At 46.5% G+C, this 16,869-nt stretch overlaps 2 protein-coding genes and 1 long non-coding RNA gene across 5 annotated transcripts in view; 1 reads left to right on the top strand and 2 right to left on the bottom strand.

The window, feature by feature from the left end:
* Positions 1–6,716: 6,716 nt before the first annotated feature.
* The window catches only part of LOC119467179, an 11,218-nt gene continuing 1,065 nt past the window's right edge, over positions 6,717–16,869 (bottom strand). Inside the window, exon 3 of the long non-coding RNA XR_005195710.1 lies at positions 6,717–7,426. This is a non-coding gene — a long non-coding RNA (uncharacterized LOC119467179). The remainder of the gene's footprint in view (positions 7,427–16,869) is intronic.
* Positions 8,432–14,051, bottom strand: DBI (diazepam binding inhibitor, acyl-CoA binding protein). 2 transcript variants are annotated; one of them, XM_017500249.2, is made up of 4 exons: positions 13,906–14,051; positions 12,666–12,783; positions 10,145–10,207; positions 8,432–8,729 (listed from the first exon to the last, which is right to left on the bottom strand). In XM_017500249.2, the coding sequence occupies exons 1-4, from the start codon at positions 13,912–13,914 to the stop codon at positions 8,656–8,658; spliced, it is 264 nt and encodes an 87-aa protein (XP_017355738.1). In that variant the 5' UTR covers positions 13,915–14,051; the 3' UTR covers positions 8,432–8,655. The 2 variants fall into 2 exon arrangements, with proteins under 2 accessions (XP_017355738.1, XP_017355737.1); XM_017500248.2 differs by lacking the exon at positions 13,906–14,051 and adding an exon at positions 13,504–13,642.
* Positions 14,093–16,869, top strand: part of CUNH2orf76 (chromosome unknown C2orf76 homolog) — a 63,257-nt gene continuing 60,480 nt past the window's right edge. Inside the window, exon 1 of one of the 2 annotated variants that reach the window (XM_017500247.2) lies at positions 14,093–14,176. The gene's annotated coding sequence lies outside the window, so the exon portion shown is untranslated. The remainder of the gene's footprint in view (positions 14,177–16,869) is intronic. The other variant, XM_017500245.2, reaches the window with a different exon arrangement.

The following is a 16,869-nucleotide window of genomic DNA, read 5'->3' as shown; positions in this document are numbered from 1 at the left end:
GACAGTGGGCTGTTAAAGCCTCCCACTATTATTGTGTGGGAGTCTAAGTCTCTTTGCAGGCTCTAAGAACTCACTTTATGAATGTGGGTGCTCCTGCATTGGGTGCATATGTATTTATGATAGTTAGCTCTTCTTGTTGCATTGATCCCTTTACCATTATGTAATGTCCTTCTTTTCCCTTTTGATCTTTGTTGGTTTAAAGTCTGTTTTATTGGAGACTAGGATTGCAACCCCTGCTTTTTTTTGCTTTCCTTTGCTTGTTAATATTCTTCCATCTCTTTATTCTGAGCCTATGTGTGTCTTTGCTGTGAGATGGGTCTCCTGAATACAGCACACTGATGAGTCTTGACTCTTTATCCAATTTACCAGTCTGTGTCTTTTAACTGGGGGAGTTAGCCCATTTACATTTGAAGTTAATATTGTTATGTGTGAATTTGATCCTGTCATTATGATGCTGGCTGGTTATTTTGCCAATTAGCTGATGCAGTTTCTTCACAGTGTTGATGGTCTTTACAATTTGGTATGTTTTTGCAGTGGCGGGTACCAGTTTCTCCTTTCCATACTTAGTGCTTTCTTCAGGAGCTCTTGTAAGGCAGGCCTCATGGTGACAAAATCTCTCAGCATTTGCTTGTCTGTAAAGGGTTTTACTTCTCCTTCACTTATGAAGCCTGGTTTGGCTGGATATAAAATTCTGGGTTGAAAATGATTTTTTTTTTTTTTTTTTTAAGAATGTTGAATATTGGTCTCCACTATCTTCTGGCTTGTAGGGTTTCCACAGAGAGATCCACTGTTAGTCTGATGGGCTTCCCTTTGTGGATAACCTGACCTTTTTCTCTGGCTGCTCTGAACATTTTTTCCTTCATTTTAATCTTGGTGAATCTGATGATTATGTGTCTTGGTGTTGCTGTTCTCAAGGAGTATCTTTGTGGTGTTCTCTGTATTTCCTGAATTTGAATGTTGGCCTGTCTCGCTAGGTTGGGGAAGTTCTCCTGGATAATATCCTGAAGAGTGTTTTCCAACTTGGTTCCATTCTTCCTGTTACTTTCAGGTACACCAATCATATGTAGATTCAGTCTTTTCACATATTGTCGTATTTTGTGGAGGCTTTGTTTCTTTTCACTCTTTATTTTCTAATCTTGTCTTCTTGTTTTATTTCATTGAGTTGATCTTCAATCTCTGATATCCTTTTTTCTGCTTGATTGATTCGGCTATTGATACTTGTGTATGCTTCACGAAGCTCTCGTGCTGTGTCTTTTAGCTCCATCAGGTCACTTATATTTTTCTCTAAGCTGGTTTTTCTAGTTAGCAATTCATCTAACCTTTCTTCCAGATTCTTAACTTCCTTGCATTGCATTAAGAACATGCTTCTTTAGCTTGGAAGAATTTATTACCCACCTTCTGAAGCCTACTTCTGTCAATTTGTCAAACTCATTCTCCACCCAGTTTTGTTCCCTTGCTGGCGAGGAGTTGTGATCTTTTGGAGGAGAAGAGGTGTTCTGGTTTTTGGAATTTTCAGCTTTTTTGCCATGGTTTCTTCCCATCTTCATGGATTTATCTACCTTTGGTCTTTTGGTGATGTTGGTGATGTTGATACTATTCCTTTGTTAGTTTGCCTTCTAACAGTCAGGACCATCTGCTATAGGTTTGCTGGAGTTTGCTGGAGGTCCACTCCAGACCTCCAGACCCTGTTTGCCTGGGTATCACCAGCGGAGGCTGCAGGACAACAAAGATTGCTACCTGTTCCTACCTCTGGAAGCTTTGTTACAGAGGGGCACCCGCCAGATGCCAGCCAGAGCCCTCCTGCATGAGGTGTCTGTTGGCCCCTCCTGGGAGATGTCTCTCAGTCTGGATATACAGGGGGTCAGGGACCCACTTGAGGAAGCAGTCTGTCCCGCATCAGAGCTTGAACACTGTGCTGGGAGAATCACTACCCTCTTTGGAGCTCTCAGGCAGGGATGTTTAAGTCTGCTGAAGCTGCACTCGGAAATGGCCCCTTCCCCTAGCTGCTCTGTCCCATGGAGCTGTGGTGGGCTCTGCTCAGTTGGAATTTCCTGGCAGCTTTGTTTACACTGTGAGGGTGAAATCACCTACTCAGGCCTCAGGTATGGTGGATGTCTCTCCCCCTACCAAGCCTGAACATCCCAGGTTGACCTCAGACTTCTGTGCTACCAGTGAGAATTTCAAGCCAGTGGATTTTAGCTTCCTGGGCTCTATGGGGTGGGACCTTCTGAGCAAGGCACTGGAGAGAATCTCCTGGTCTGGTGGTTGCAAAGACCATAGGAAAAGTGCAGTATCTGGGCCTGAATGCACCATTTCTCCTGGTATAGTCTCTTGCAGCTTTCCTTGGCTAGGAAGGGGAAATCCCCTGACCCCTGTGCTTTCCGGATGAGGTGATGCCCCACCCTGCTTTGGCTTGCCCTCCATGGGCGCATCCACTTCCCAACCAGTCCCAGTGAGATGAACTGGGTACCTCAGTTGGAAATACAGGAATCACCTGCCTTCTCCGTTGATCTTGCTGGGAGCTGCAGACCAGAGCTGTTCCTATTCATCCATCTTGCCCAGAAGAGCCTCATGTATATTCTTATATGTTGGTGCTTTTATTTCTATGGAATAAATTCTGAGAAATGAGAGTGCTCTTAATTTTAATATCCTAATATTAATAGATGTTTCCAGATAATTTTCCCAGAATGGTTATAATTAAGATTTCCACATTCAAACATGATGTAGTCTCAGTCTTTTCATTTTTGCATACTTAATAGGTATAAAGTGAATTCTCATTGTAAGATTAATTTACACCTCCCTGACTCCTTCAGAATTTAGGTATATTTTATGTTTGTTGGTCATTTAAATCTGCTCTTCTATGAATTGTCTTCTCAATTTCTTTGCTTATTTTTCCTCTAATTATCTAATTCTTATCAATTTGCACAAACGCTCTACACATGGATTTCAAGTCTGTCTATCCACTGCATAGCAATTATTTCCCAAGATCTATTTTATGTCTATCGACTTAATCTATAGTATCTCATGTTCATAAATTTGTAATTGATCTGCTGTGCTGTGCTTTTAAAGCCTCTGGTTTTCCAGTCTCAGTTTGAAAGGTGATTGTTCCTACGTTAAATGTGTAGATTCTTAGATTTTTTTTTTTTTTAGTAATTTTTATTTTTTTCACATTTTAAATCTTTAAGCCACCTGAATTTACTCTGGCAACTAGAGTTAACAAAAATTCATTTTTTACAAATTGAAATACCAGCCTTACTGTGTTTTACTTACCATTTATTTTATAATTTATTTATGAATTTTCTATTCTGTTTCACAGACGTATTCATTTATACCTGCATTTCTAGATGGAACCAATGTACTTCTTACATATATTGACTGATGTCTCATGTCTCCCTAAAAATGTGTAAAACCAATCTATGCCCCGACCACCTTGGACACATGTTGTCAGGACTTCCTGAGGCTGTGTCATGGGTGTGCATTCTCATCCTTGGCAAAATAAACTTTTTAAATTAACTGAGACCTGTCTCAGATTTTTAAGGTTCATACCCACTAGGCTTGATCTGTTTTTCATTACCAATACCTGCTGCTAAAACTGTTCAAGCACCCTCCCTCTAGGCCCAGGGATGATCATGGTGCAGGTGAATATGTGAGACTATAAGGGCCAGTTTTGAGGGATAGAATTACTCTCCAAATCAAGGATGGGCACACAGATGCTTAAAGAGCTGGCCAACTTAGGGACTTTGCTTCCTAGGCCATTATGTAGCCCCTTTTCATCCATCCCAACCATAACGAATTTTCTGTTTCTCATAGACTTAAAAGAGAATTGCCAAGGACATCAAGACACCTGGAAATGAAGCCTGCTGGGTATAATTGTTCCCACTTATGGGGTTTAAGAAACTAGAGATATGGGCCGGGAGTGGTGGCTCATGCCTGTAATCCTAGCACTTTGGGAGGCCGAGATGGGTGGATCACCTGAGGCCAGGAGTTCAAGACGAGCCTGGCCATCATAAAAATATATATATATATATATATATATATATATATATATATATAAAAGAAACTAGAGGTATGATACAATTTATTGATTACTTTAGAACAAATTTCTAAGGAGACTGCAAAAAAAACCAATTTGGCACAACAAAGGTCTCTAAATTCCTTAGCTCAAATAGTTTTACATTGCTAAATATTTAACTAAAACCAAGATTACATTGGCTCACTTAATATAACTTATAGATAAGCCAATTTTATAACCTTGCCTTTTGGCTTGGTTTTTGGCTCTTGGTTTTAAGGTTAATGAGCGCCTGCCCACCTCCATTCTCATTTGGCCTAGAACATTTAATTGGCATAAGTCTTTGGGCTGTAAGTTCCCTGGCAATAGGAGTTCCACCAAGGAACAGAATGGGCGTGGGGCTGCCAGCCACACCATCCCGGCAATAATATGGGACAAAATAAAAATTTGGCCATTTATGCTGCCTCTGGCAAATCCCAGACAAAATGGGGAAATGAGAAATAATTGTGTTAGGCACTTCTTAGTGTTGTTATAAAGAAACACCTGCGACTGGGTAATTTATAAATAAAAGAAGTTTAATTGGCTCATGGTTCTGTAGGCTGTACAGGAAGCATGGAGCTGGCATCCATTCCTGGTGAGGCCCCAGGAAGCTTCCAATGATGGAAGGCAGCAAACATGTCACATATGAGAGCAGGAGCAAGAGAGTGAGGAGGGGGAGATCCCAGACTTTTAAAAAACTAGATCTCAAGTGAACTAACTGAGTGAGAGCTCACTCAACCCCAAGGGGGATGGTGCTAAGCCATCCATGGGGGATCTGTCCCCCTGATCCAGTACCTCCCACCAGGTCCCACCTTCCACACTGGGACTCACGGTTCAACATGAGATTTGCAGGGGACAAACATTCAAGTCATATCAATAATAAAATCCAAGCTCCCCAACCAAATGAAAAGATCCCCTTTTGGCCAAGGGGACCCCAGAGAAGCCTTGGAAGCTGAGTTGCTGGGCATGATGGGAGGAGCGTTCGGACACACCTCATTACACAGTCTCCCTGGCTAACTACCATTAGGCCGTCTTCCCTAAGGGCTAAACAGAAAGCAGCCCTTTCCAAAGACTCCACACTGATAATGTAGATTGCCAGCTTATCTTCCCAGGTACAAAACAAAGACAAAATGAAATTAATTGTTCCTTCACCCCTCCCTGAGACATCTGCTTCCTCTATTCTCTTTTTCTTCAAATTTTATTTTAGTAAAATGTAGAGTTAGTGGGCACTGTCTGAGGTCTCACAAGTATGTAACCATTCCCCTCACTGGCAGCCGCCACCAACCCCTTTAGGGAAATTATATAAAACCTTCTGAGAGCTTCTTTGGAAAAAGAAAAACAGCCACAGATCTGTCTATGTGGCTTGTGAGTTTTTCCCAGGCACGCCCTCAAAGCTGGCTTAATAAACCTTGATTGATGGGGACACCTGCCTCAGTCACTCATTTTGGTTATCAACAACTACATAAAAAAGAAAATATTTGCAGTTTAGACTATTACTTAGCAAGGATACTTACTGAAAACCATAAAATAAGAAAACTATAGACCAATGATTCCTAGTCTTCCAAAGGTTGAGTTGTACCTGAGGCAGTGGGTTGTTGCCAATAAACGGGTGGATTCTCTGCATGGCAGGGGAGGAGGGGGCCTCCTGTGGCACTTCTGTCGTCCTGTGGTTTACAGCTTTCAGGCAAGAATGAGCCTTCATCATCTTTAAACCCTAGGGTCCAGCACAGGACTTCCTTTATTTTGGGGTTTATTCTTAGCTATCTCAAGTCCGTTTTAAAGAGAGATTGAGTGTGATCACAAAATCAACAGGAGAAAACACATTCTGATCTTCCCTGCCAAGACCAGCTCGGCCATGGAGACCTCAACCCAGGTGGCGCTGAAGGAATTAAGAAACAGATAGAGACAGAATTCAAAAGGTAGGCTCAGGGGGCTGACAGCCTTCCCAGCTGAAAGCCTAGAGTAGACTCTGACCCATGTATTTATTCTTTACTTTCCAGTGATCTGTTTAACAAGCGGATGCTCCATGTTCTTTCATTGGTTAAAGGTAAACTAACCAGGCAGCTAGTGTATGTTCACTACAGGTTAAAGATAAACTAGAAAGCATTCTTTACAAGGGAACAACGGAGGCAGAGTCACATGTCCTGTGTTTAAGGAACTAGTTCTTCTGGTGTGAGACATATACATGTTGTTTACTGTTTTAGAACACCTTGAGGGGTTTTTCTGCTTTGGGGGGCTTGGTTTACCTTGCCGTCACTCTCAGCAAACAATATAATATATTTCATCACACACGTCAGAATTTGCTCTCAGCACTTCTCTTTCCATGTGAGCTGCAAAGGGCACAGGCCTTGTCTTGCCCTGACCCAGACCCCAAAGGCACAACTGTGCAAAAGCCACTCCCACTGGTGATGTCTCTTGGTTCATTCTCAACTTCAAATACCTATAATTTAATTTTAAGCACCCTTAATCATGTGGATACTTCAACTACCCCCTCAACACTTCCCAGCCCATGTCTGGTTCTGATCAAGCCAGCCAGCCCTGGGGGCTTTCTCTTTCTCCTTCTGTGACTTTCAATGGACACATGACCTTCTGCTCAGAGCCAGCTTATTGCTGAAGAATAAGAGGCTTACAGAGATGACATTCCTTGTCCCATGTCTATTTAATTTGGGCAGCAACTGAGTGAAAGCCCCCAACTTGTAACTCAGCGGCCTTTCCATGTTCCCTTGTCTGGCTCCTGATCCTCAGTCCTATTTCCAGACTTATGAATCTTGGAATATTTGTTTGGGGAGGACATCCTTAGATAACCCACACTTACTTGCATGGTTGACCCCCACATTGCTGAAACCCTGTTAAGATATGGAGCAGCACTGCACCGCCAGGCCAGGATGGCCTGCTGGGGAGAGCTTTGGGCCATGAATCAGCTGCTGTTTGGTAGGCACTGCACTAAGCACTGACCCATTTTGTCAGCACTGTGAGGTGCAGATGCTACCCACTTTCCAGATGAAGGAACTGTGGCTCAAAAGGATACATGATTCAGCAGTGAGAGACTTAAGCAGGATTCACAAGTCAGCATGTCAGCAAAGCCAGATGCCAGCTAAGATGGACCAGAGGTGCTGTGGGCTCTTCAGGCAGGTGACGCTTGGTGATACCCCCACTGCCAAGCTCATTTGTCTCCAAGTGACACCCTGTGAGGCAGCCCTGGGTAGTACAAGGGCTCCTGTGACAGCCATAGGAGTAGGTGTAGCCCTAGGCTACTGGTGCTCTCAGAGCTGCACAAACACTACTTTCTAAGAAACCAGTACAACTACTTTCTAGTGAGAAGGGAGGGCATCTCCCAAAAACTGGCTATGTCCCAGCCATCTGAGTGGCTAAAAAAGTCTCTCTGATCTGTGCCTCACTCCGGCTTTAGAAGTGGAACCTCCTTGTCTAAGCCGCTCTTCCAAAATGAACTGCACAGTCAAGGGACGGATGTCACACTAGCAGCTTATGCTAGCTCAGAGGGACAGAAGCCACTCATTGCAACACAGCAGAGATGCAGGCTAAGTGGCGGCCAGGGGCCATGAGGCAGGCAGTCCTGTCCTCATTTTGTCCCCATGGTGGAGGGGATAAACAGGGCCTTCCTGGCCAGCGAGCCCTGGACTTGGATCCAGTTAAACCAATTCTGAGCCTTAATTTCATCACTCAAATAACGGGCACAGTAACCCATTACACAATAATGAGGTACAATCGCTATTGCAAAGGACAGCGGGATTGTAAATTCAAGAGCTGGAGGGAAACATGTGGCAAGTTTTTTTCATTATCACTTTTCAACAACCTATGTTCTACGTCCTCCAGAGTCAAGCTCCAGCCTTTCTCCTCTGCAAGCTCCCAGGGTTCTGCTCTCTGCTATCTGTAGAGGACATCCCTTGCCCACTGAGTGTTGCCCACACAGCTGTCTGTGGCTTCCGCTGGGACTCAGGGAACGCCTCCTGTCAGGTGCACACTCCATTCTTGATGGGGGCTTCCAACCTGGCCTGTGCACTCTGCAATCAGGGACTGGCTGGACCTCGGACAAACTTCAAACACTGTAAGCCCCGCCTTGCATAGGGCCGGGGCCAGGAATGCCCCCGACAGAAGTACTTGCAGACTGAGGTCTCGGCCAGCCTGCCTCACCTTCCTCAGTGTGGCTGAACCGGGGAGGAGGAGAGAAAGGCTGCTTCTACCATCCTCTTCCTCCCCACAAAGGGCCAGCACACCCTGGGCCAGCGCTCAGGACAGGACTGCCTGCCTCATACTCTGCTAGATACGCAGCTGAAGCACTTCCAGAGGAGGCCTTTAGAAAAAGGAAACAAGGCCGAGTTCAGACGGAGTAAATTATCTCAAGAACTCAGATCACTAAAATTCTTTAAATTAACAAATACACTTTTAATTGATCTCAGATAAAAACTACTCAAGGAAGGTCAGTGATTGTTTTAGTCCCTAACCTGTTAGAGCTGTATGGTGAGCAGCCTTGAGTAGCTGGGTTAACTGGTTATTTTCCCGAATTCCCACCAACCATGGTATTAGAAAAAACAAGGCATTGTCTCCGTTTAGGATAAACACATGGCCTGGCAACCAAATCCAGTCTCTCACATCCCGTATTTTTTCTTTAGCTCTTCCACTTTGTTGATGTAAGCTTTCATGGCATCTTCCTTGGTAGTCCCTGTAAGGAATCAACAGGATTATCTGTCAGGGAGGCAGCGTGGTAGGAAACAAGCAGCCTTCAGAGCCCGAGGCAGCTCTGCTGGAGCCCTCCTAGGCTCAGCTTCTCACTTAGAAAGTTGGGCTTCTACTAATTACATGTTAGAGGAGACAGTATCTGAAGTGAATGCTCCACAAGCCACTGTACTCAGAAAGCCTGGTGGGGCTGGCCGAGACCTGTCGCCCGTCTGCTGGCCACCTGCATCCTCCACCTGTCCTGGGGGAACGGCCAGTGTGAGCCTCCCTCCAGACAGGCAGAAACTGTCACCATTTCCTGGTGACTTTACTGGTCCTGCTAACTCTTGTGGCTGGCACTGGTTTGGCCTTTTCAGTGTCTCTGTGTTTGGGCTCCAATCTCCCAGGGCTGTTAAGCTGGCAGTGAAAAAGCAAAGCCAGGCGCCCTTTCTCCCCAGAGACAGGCTATGAGAAAAGTTTCAGGAACTCTGATCAAAAGTAGCTGCTTCTTGGAGGGGAATGAGACAAAGCTTTGTCTTCTTGCTGCAGTAGAAAGGACACTGAATGTATCCTCAGAGACAGTGACACACAGTTTCCTGGATTCTGTGGTGAAGGAGAGAGACCCCCTGAAACTCAGAGCTTGTTCTCAAGCACGGGAAGGTACGCGGGGCCTGAGGCTGGTATGGAAATGTCCCATGAAAATGGCCAGGCATTCCCTTCCCAGTTACTTGCAGATCCTAGGAGTGTGTTTATTGTATTGTGGCCCTTTCTGAATTCAAGGGTTTCTCATTTGTAGAAAGACAGAGGGCTTATTCAGAAACTAGCCAGCGGGAACACTAATGTTGCCAGGAGCTTTGGTGCCAACTCTTGGGTCTTGCTTCTGCAGGTGGCATGTGATTAAGTAGGGGCTTGGATACTTCTTGGCTGCTGGTGCTTAGCATATAATGGCTCCATTCACTGAGCCTACGATGCCAGCAGCTTGCCATGCATTAGCTCATTCCCTTCTTTTATGTACCCTTCTGGCTGGGAGGGAACTGCGGAGGGCCACGGGAGATAGGGGGTCATCACCTAGCCTATGGGGGACAGAGAGGGAGCTGTAGACAGGAAACCACCCCTTACTCTGAACACATCCGAAGCCCACGCCAAGTACATCACTTCCCAACCTATTTTGCGACAGCCTGGTCCCCAGCCCCTCCTCCCTAGGTGATACTTTTGCTCAGAGATGGTGCTTTTAGAAAAGGCATAAACAGTGTCAGGAGAAAAAGTAGGTGGCCCGGTTTTTTCCCATTCTGGCACAGGTCAGACTGGTTTCCTGCACGTGCTCCATTGACTTTCTTTTCTCTCCTCTTCCCTTACACTTCATAGTGAAGACTCTTTCATTACCGGGTCTCACAAATGCGGGAAACTGATTAGAACAATTACCTTTCAGCTCATTCCAGGCATCCCACTTGGCCTTGCCCTTGAAGTCCAACATCCCGGGCCGTTCTTAAACAAGAGAAGAAAAGACATTAGATCTGCTTCAAATTTGAACGGAGAACTTGATAGACCTTCTTGCCATGAATGCCATCTTCTATTACACCTATTCCTTCTAGACTCTGTCATGGGGTTAAACGGGGCTAGTAGTATGGGTTCTGCCTTAAGAAAACCAGATGTATGGCAATCCAAACTTAAATCTAGAGAAAATGGGAAGAACACTATTCTCATTACAAGATAGTCTTTGTCTTACAAGCGAAATGACTCCAAAATTTCTCCTTTTAAAAATTATACTTTAATTATAATTTTTTAAAAAAACATACATTCATAAAGCTACAGAGAAAAATACTATAAAATTTTACTGCTGTTAGCTGCCCAATTTCTCTCCCTAATCATTAATGTTATCAGGTATCCTTTCCTATAAACTATCTGTTTATATCCTAGCCCCATTTTTCTACCAAATTGTTAGTCTACTTCTTGCTGATGTGTGGGCATTTTCACTGACGGTAAGGTTTCTTTAAGTTATATGATGACTTTATACTTCTATACCTGTTATCATCTGCAGTTAGGAAACACACTCACCATTTCCCTGTTGTCCTATTTCACTACCATGCCCAGCTCCAGAGCCAAAGGGAACAATCAAAGTCCACAGCCTGAGCACTGTGCCTGAGAAAATGTCCCCAAGCGCTTTCAGGAAAGTGTTCCCAGGGACATCTGAAACAAACTGTACTTGCAGTCATCGTCAGAATCCTAGAGGAGCATCCCTGGACACTCTCTCCACAGCCCTGGGAATGGAAATGTGCATGTACATTTGCAACGTCCAATTCAGGAGCCATCTGCCACACTGAGGACCTCAAATGACTACTAAGCACCTGAATTGTGGCTCCTGTGAATGAAGACTAAACTTGATTTTATTTAACTATTTCTATTTTCAGTTAATTTTTTTTTTTAGAGATGAGAGTCTTGCTCTGTTGCCCAGGCTGGAGTGCAGTGGCACAATCTTGGCTCACCACAACCTCTGCCTCCTGGGTTCAAACGATTCTCTTACCTCAGCCTCCCGAGTAGCTGGGACTACAGGCACATGCCACCACGCCCGGTTAATTTTTGTATTTTTAGTAGAGACGGGGTTTCACTATGTTGGCCCCATCAACATAGGCTGGTCTCGAACTCGGGACCTTGTAATCCACCTACCTTGGCCTCCCAAAGTGCTGGGATTACAGGTGTGAGTCACTGAGCCCGGCCTCAGTTAAAATTTATATAGTCATATGTGGCTACTGGCTATTATGCTAAACTGTTATGTTTGCACTATCATGTTTTATAATCGTGTAATAGGGCTGTACAGTAAAGCCCTAGACAGCGCTGATGATACCTCTTTGATCAGGAAGTGATAGGTTCCCACGCCAGTCAACCTAGACTCATGTGAAAACTGGTAACTCTAGTATGGGCACAGGCCAGTGTCTGTGAAAATACTGTTTGTTCCAAAAGTATCTCAGCACCTCTGGCCTCACCTGCTTCACCTTTCCTTCCCCTCCCTGGGAGGAGAATTTATAAACTCACCGTAAAACTCATCTTCTCCACAAGACCTTACTCAACTAAGTGTTCCGTGGGAGCCGCAGTGTTTGATTTGGCACTACCTGTGATCCTTCGCTCTGCGTGCCATTTCTTGCTTCCAACTGGCTGACAGCCAGCCCACCTGCTCCATCTTCTACCCAGCTACTGTGGAAATGGGGACTGTGCTCACCTTCCTCCTGAACAGGGGCAGGGGAGACCTTGCTTCTGTGTTGCCATGACAACTCTGAGTCCTTGCACAGAATGCACTGTGCTGTTGCCTCAGTATCCACTAGTTTCAGGGACTCAGGGGCAGAATGAAACCTGCCCAAGGCAGGAAAGATGATGTTATTACAGATGTGACAGTCCAAAGCACAGCCTCAAACTCTGTGCCGAGATTTTGGGACAGGGAACAGGCATCATCAAGAAGGCACAGACTTGTCAGTGAAATGCTCTAACCTGGCCCAGGTGTTTCTCTGCTCCTGACATCATGCTTGGCCAGGCTGCCAAGTACTCCAACTTTGATCCTGCCCATCTCGGGTAGAAGCTGAATGGCTCAACAATGCTACCACTGAGCTGAGAGCTTAGAGCAAGTCTTTTCCAAGCTGCACCCTTTGCTTCTTCCCTAGCAGAGAGGAGCTGCTGGTGGTAACCAGCAAAACCCTTCTAAAACCAGGATTTCAATTCTGCTGCTGGAGACACTGAGATTCCCGAACATGGTCTTTTTCACCCCAGGAACCATCGGTGCTTCGGGATGGGAATTGAGTATCTTCGCTTCTTCAATCTGTGCAACCCCTTCCACCATCTTTCCATACCCACGTGCAGAGCGGAGCCTCAGGCAGTTTGAGAGTGAAGTTCCCAAGTACTTGTAGCAGAGCCTGCTTTGATGAGCAGAGGCCCTTCCAATCCCCGCTCCACATACCTGTATTTATGTCGCCCACAGTCGCTTGTTTGTAGTGGCCATAGATGAAAAGCATCTCATCATCTCCTGGCTTGGTCTTAAGGTTCTTAACTTCTTCTGCAGCTTTCTCAAACTCAGCCTAAATGGAAGGGAGAGGAGAGGACTGAGGGCCTTCTCTGGGTGTGAGAGGGCAGGAGTCCTGCTGTGGCCTGAACAGAGCCCAGCTACAGGGATGGAGAGGTGGGAAAGGCTGCACCCTCCCTGCAATGCAGACCCTGAAGTGTGTCTGCCCCGCCCTGCCCCAAAAGGGCAGCTAGAAAGATTCAGCAACATAAGCAGGGGAAGCCCGTCCAGTTCACTCATTCAATCGAAAACCATATATCCAGCGCTCTCACTAACGCAGGCATCTGGTCTGGAAATACAGGGGTAAAGAAGGAGGGCTAACCCTTTGCCCGCAGTGGGTGTCCACTCCGCGCGAGGAGCAGAGCGGCCAACTGCCCACTGGGCCAGGCACTATGGAGTGGTCGGGGTTCCAGAGAAGCCACGGCTTGGGGATAGAGGTGGCACAGCATGTTCGAAACAGCTGAAAGGGGACAGGGCACGAGTGCCACGGTGTCAGCGCCGGAGCCCGCTGGTCCCCTCCCCTCCCTTGGGGTCCGGGCGTTCAACGCCGACCTCTGTCTCCGTGCCCGGATTGGGAAAGGCAGGCGGGAGGAGCCAGAGGTCGCCCCACAAAGCTTGGTGCCAGACAAGGGTCTACACTAGAGGGAAGGAAGGCGAAGAGGACCCTGGGTCACCTCTGTCCCGGCCGCGTCTCCCGTCCCGCCCGCGGAGCACCCCGCCCTGTACTTCCCCTGACCTCCAAGCTCCCGGCCATGGCCTACGCGCTCCCCCACTGCGCCGCGACGCCCTGGCTGGTGCTTCGGGAAGGGGACTGAGTCTCCTCGCTCCTCCAATCCGTGCAACCCCTTCCCCAATCTTTCTATCAAGCACCCTCGCCTCCCACCCTTCTCCCACTACACCGCGAAGTCCACTCCACGGGCAACTTTCCAGCAGTGGCGGGGTGGGCAGCAGATTTAGAAATCCCCAAACGGAAAGTCCCGCTCACAAGGTTCTGTCCAACGAATCAGGGCTAGGCAAGGGTCCAGGAGGAACGGTGGGGCACGGAAGGAAAGAGCCCGAGAGTTCCGGCTGTCGGGTGAGCCCCCGGCAGGGCCCCCGCCCGCTGCACCTTCGGAGCCCGGCTGTGCACGCCCTGTACCTGAGACATCCTGGCCGGCTTGCAAGAACTCCACGGAGCCCGCGGAAAAGGCGAGGAGTAGGAAGCGATCGCCCAGTCTGAGCTGGCAGGCGCCTTCAGAGGCGCGGTCTACCAGTCCCAACTCTGCTCGGGCGAGGACCGAGAAGCCAATCAGAAGCCAGCTCTGCGCTAGGGGCGTGCCCAGCCCCCGCCGCGGCGCCAGCCCCGCCCGAACCCACGTGGGCCTGCTCGCGCATGCGCTGAGAGGAGCCGAAGGGGACGCCGGGAGCAGGTGGGGACCGCGGAAGTAGGGCGTTTAGTCCAGAGGCCCAGAGTTGGTCGAGAGTTGTGTTCAGTCCTGGGCCGCTGTGGGGACGGCACGCGGGGGAAGGGGAGGGGACGGAGACCGAAGAGCGGAGATCCTTATATTTCTTTTCTTTCCTTAAATCTCTTGCCTGGCAGGAAGAGGCCGGAAGTTACATCTTTGGAAAAGTAAACTCTCAGACCTGGGGATGGCAGGCGGGACCCGCTCCTCTCTTGGGGTCTAGAGGAGACCCCCTGGGATGGTCCCTGGTGACCTGCGTGATGGTGGAAAGCTGGACTGGTATCCAGAAAGGCGAAGCTGAGGCCTCTTCCTCGGAACTTCTGGCAAGTTCCTTGACTTGCCTGTGGCCTTAGTTTTCAGTCCTGTATTACACGTTTATGTTTGTGGTGCATTTCTCCATCTGGTGCGTTAAAGGCAGGGACAGTATCTTATTTGTCTTGATGTAACAAACTTGGATGGGACCAGGTGCTCAGCAAATATTTCTTAAATGAATGGCTGTTTATTGAACTGTTGGGTGTCTTGCACTGTTCTAGACTTTGGGAGACAGCAGTGAACAAAACAATGAATCCCTGCAATCTTGCAACTTAAAGTAGGGACAGTAGTTTATACAGTAAGTTAAATATAGAGTTGTTTAGGGGCTTAGAGAGTTGGAAGTTTATAGTTTTAAATAGGGAAAGGGGAGTATTGAGGGAAGGTGACATTTGAGAAAGTTCCTCAAGGAGGGGAGGGAGGATTCCAAGCTGAGAACAAGTGTAAAGGCGTGGGCAGGGAACCAGGGGAAGAGTAGAAAGATGAGGCTGGATAGTTCTGGAGGTGGCAGGCTGGCTAGGTGATGCAGAAGTTGGCCATCACAGGGACTTTGACTGCCATTCTGAGTGAGATGGGAAATTGTAAGAGGTTTTGATCAGAGGTTGAGGAGACTGAGGGGAATGCCTTTGCAAGATTGTTGCAGAGGCTAATCTCCATGGGAACAGAAAGGAGCAGCACAGGTGTATGGAAGTGTTTTAGGATCGATGCTTAAGCTAAAGGAAGACTTCTCTGGCAGTGGTTACAAAGGAACTGGGTGAAGAGAGGGAAACTGTGGAAAATTATCTGGAGATCATTAAAAAAGCAAAATCATACCTCTCTAATTCCTAATTTGTGGCAAGAGGGCTGAACTACAAATCTCTGCCTTCCCTATACCTCCCCCGCCACCCACAACAGGGAAGGTAGAAGCTTTCAGACTTGCTAACTTAATGTAGGACAGGTTTTATGGAATGTTTGGGAAGAAATGAAGATGCAATAGGGAACAAATCTAGAATTTTCAGTCTTAAGAATAATTTTGTTTGAGAAAGGAAAACCAAACAAATTAACAAAAATTGTGGCGTTAAATAGGGGGAAAGTACACTGAAGTGTAAGAAACGCAAGTTTCTTTGAAAATCACAATTCAGAGGTGCTTTTTCCATTTAAGTCCTGGATTTGATTTTGATCTACTTGGTCCTTACAGCTTCCTTGATGGAAACTCACATTATTGCTTGTGTGGGCAGATTTGCAGTCAAATACATCTCCTAGTCAGCAGGTTTTAAGTTAGGGTATTGCTGAGGTTATGTACCTTAATAATGCAATTATCTATCACTTCCCAAAGATCAGTTGCTTTACCTTAGTTTTTTAGTGTTTAGTTTTAAAATTGTTTATGTGTTTGTGATGGGATCTCACTCTTACCTAAGCTGGAGTTCAGTGGCACACTCTCAGCTCTCTGCAGCCTTGAACTCCAGGCCTCAAGTGATCCTCCCAACTCAGTCTCCCATGTAGCTGGAACTATGGGCACAACTACCATGCTTGGATAATTTTCTTATTTTTGTTTTTTGTAGAGATGGGGTCTGTGTTGTTGGTCTTGATCTCCTGGGCTCAAGTGATCCTTCCACCTTGGCCTCCCAATGTGCTGGGAGTACAGGTGTAAGCCACTGCGCCTGGCCTTGCTTGAGTATTGCTTTTCATAATTCTGAGAGTGCAAGATCCTTACTCTGTTTATGTCCTGGTTAGCAACCGTAACATGTTGTAATTATTTTATTTACAATTATTTTAATTTACTTTTCTACTGTCTAACCCCTTGACCCTACCTCCCACCAAACAGTCACTGCTGTATTTCCAAGTGCCTGGCACTTCTTAGGCACTCAACAAATAGTTGTTGAATGAATAAAGTGTTTTTCTCTCTATGAAGATGTATTCCCATCTGATCTAACTGTGAACTTGGAAACCATCTAAGTTTGTTAGAACTGAATGTAAAATTATGGGCTTGAGTAAAGTAGATGAACTCTGGTACAAGAACCATGTAATCTCTTTGTGCCACTCCCAGCTTTAGAAGGAGAGCACCTGGAGATGAGAAAGCTGACCAGCCAACTTGTCAGCCATATTGACCCTGCCAATCGAGAGAGGCCATTGTCATTGTTATAGTTTGCCTTCACATCTGGGGATACCACTTATTTATTTATTTATTTATTATTTTTATCATAGGTGATGCTCTTGTCTACCACAGGCTTCACTTGCTGGGTCTCAGCATAAAGCCAGATGGCCAAGATCTCTCTTTCTCTCTCTCTGTCTCTCCCCCCTCTCTGTCTCTCTCTCTCTCTCTTTCTCTCTTCCTCTCTCCCCTCCCTGCCACCTCTCCCTCTCCCTCCCTC

This window comes from Cebus imitator, unplaced genomic scaffold (assembly GCF_001604975.1).
Source record: "Cebus imitator isolate Cc_AM_T3 unplaced genomic scaffold, Cebus_imitator-1.0 Scaffold264, whole genome shotgun sequence".
Classification (NCBI taxonomy): Eukaryota; Metazoa; Chordata; class Mammalia; order Primates; family Cebidae; genus Cebus; species Cebus imitator.
Note: the sequence above shows the minus strand (reverse complement) of the source record. Positions and strands in the feature narration are given on the sequence as shown.

What these genes read in the sequence shown, in the direction of transcription:
- DBI (XM_017500248.2), bottom strand. An exon ending in TGTGGGCGACATAAATACAG is followed by an intron (nt 10,208 to 12,665) that starts GTATGTGGAGCG and finishes CTCTTGTTTAAG; the next exon opens with AACGGCCCGGGATGTTGGAC. An exon ending in TGCCTGGAATGAGCTGAAAG is followed by an intron (nt 8,730 to 10,144) that starts GTAATTGTTCTA and finishes GATTCCTTACAG; the next exon opens with GGACTACCAAGGAAGATGCC.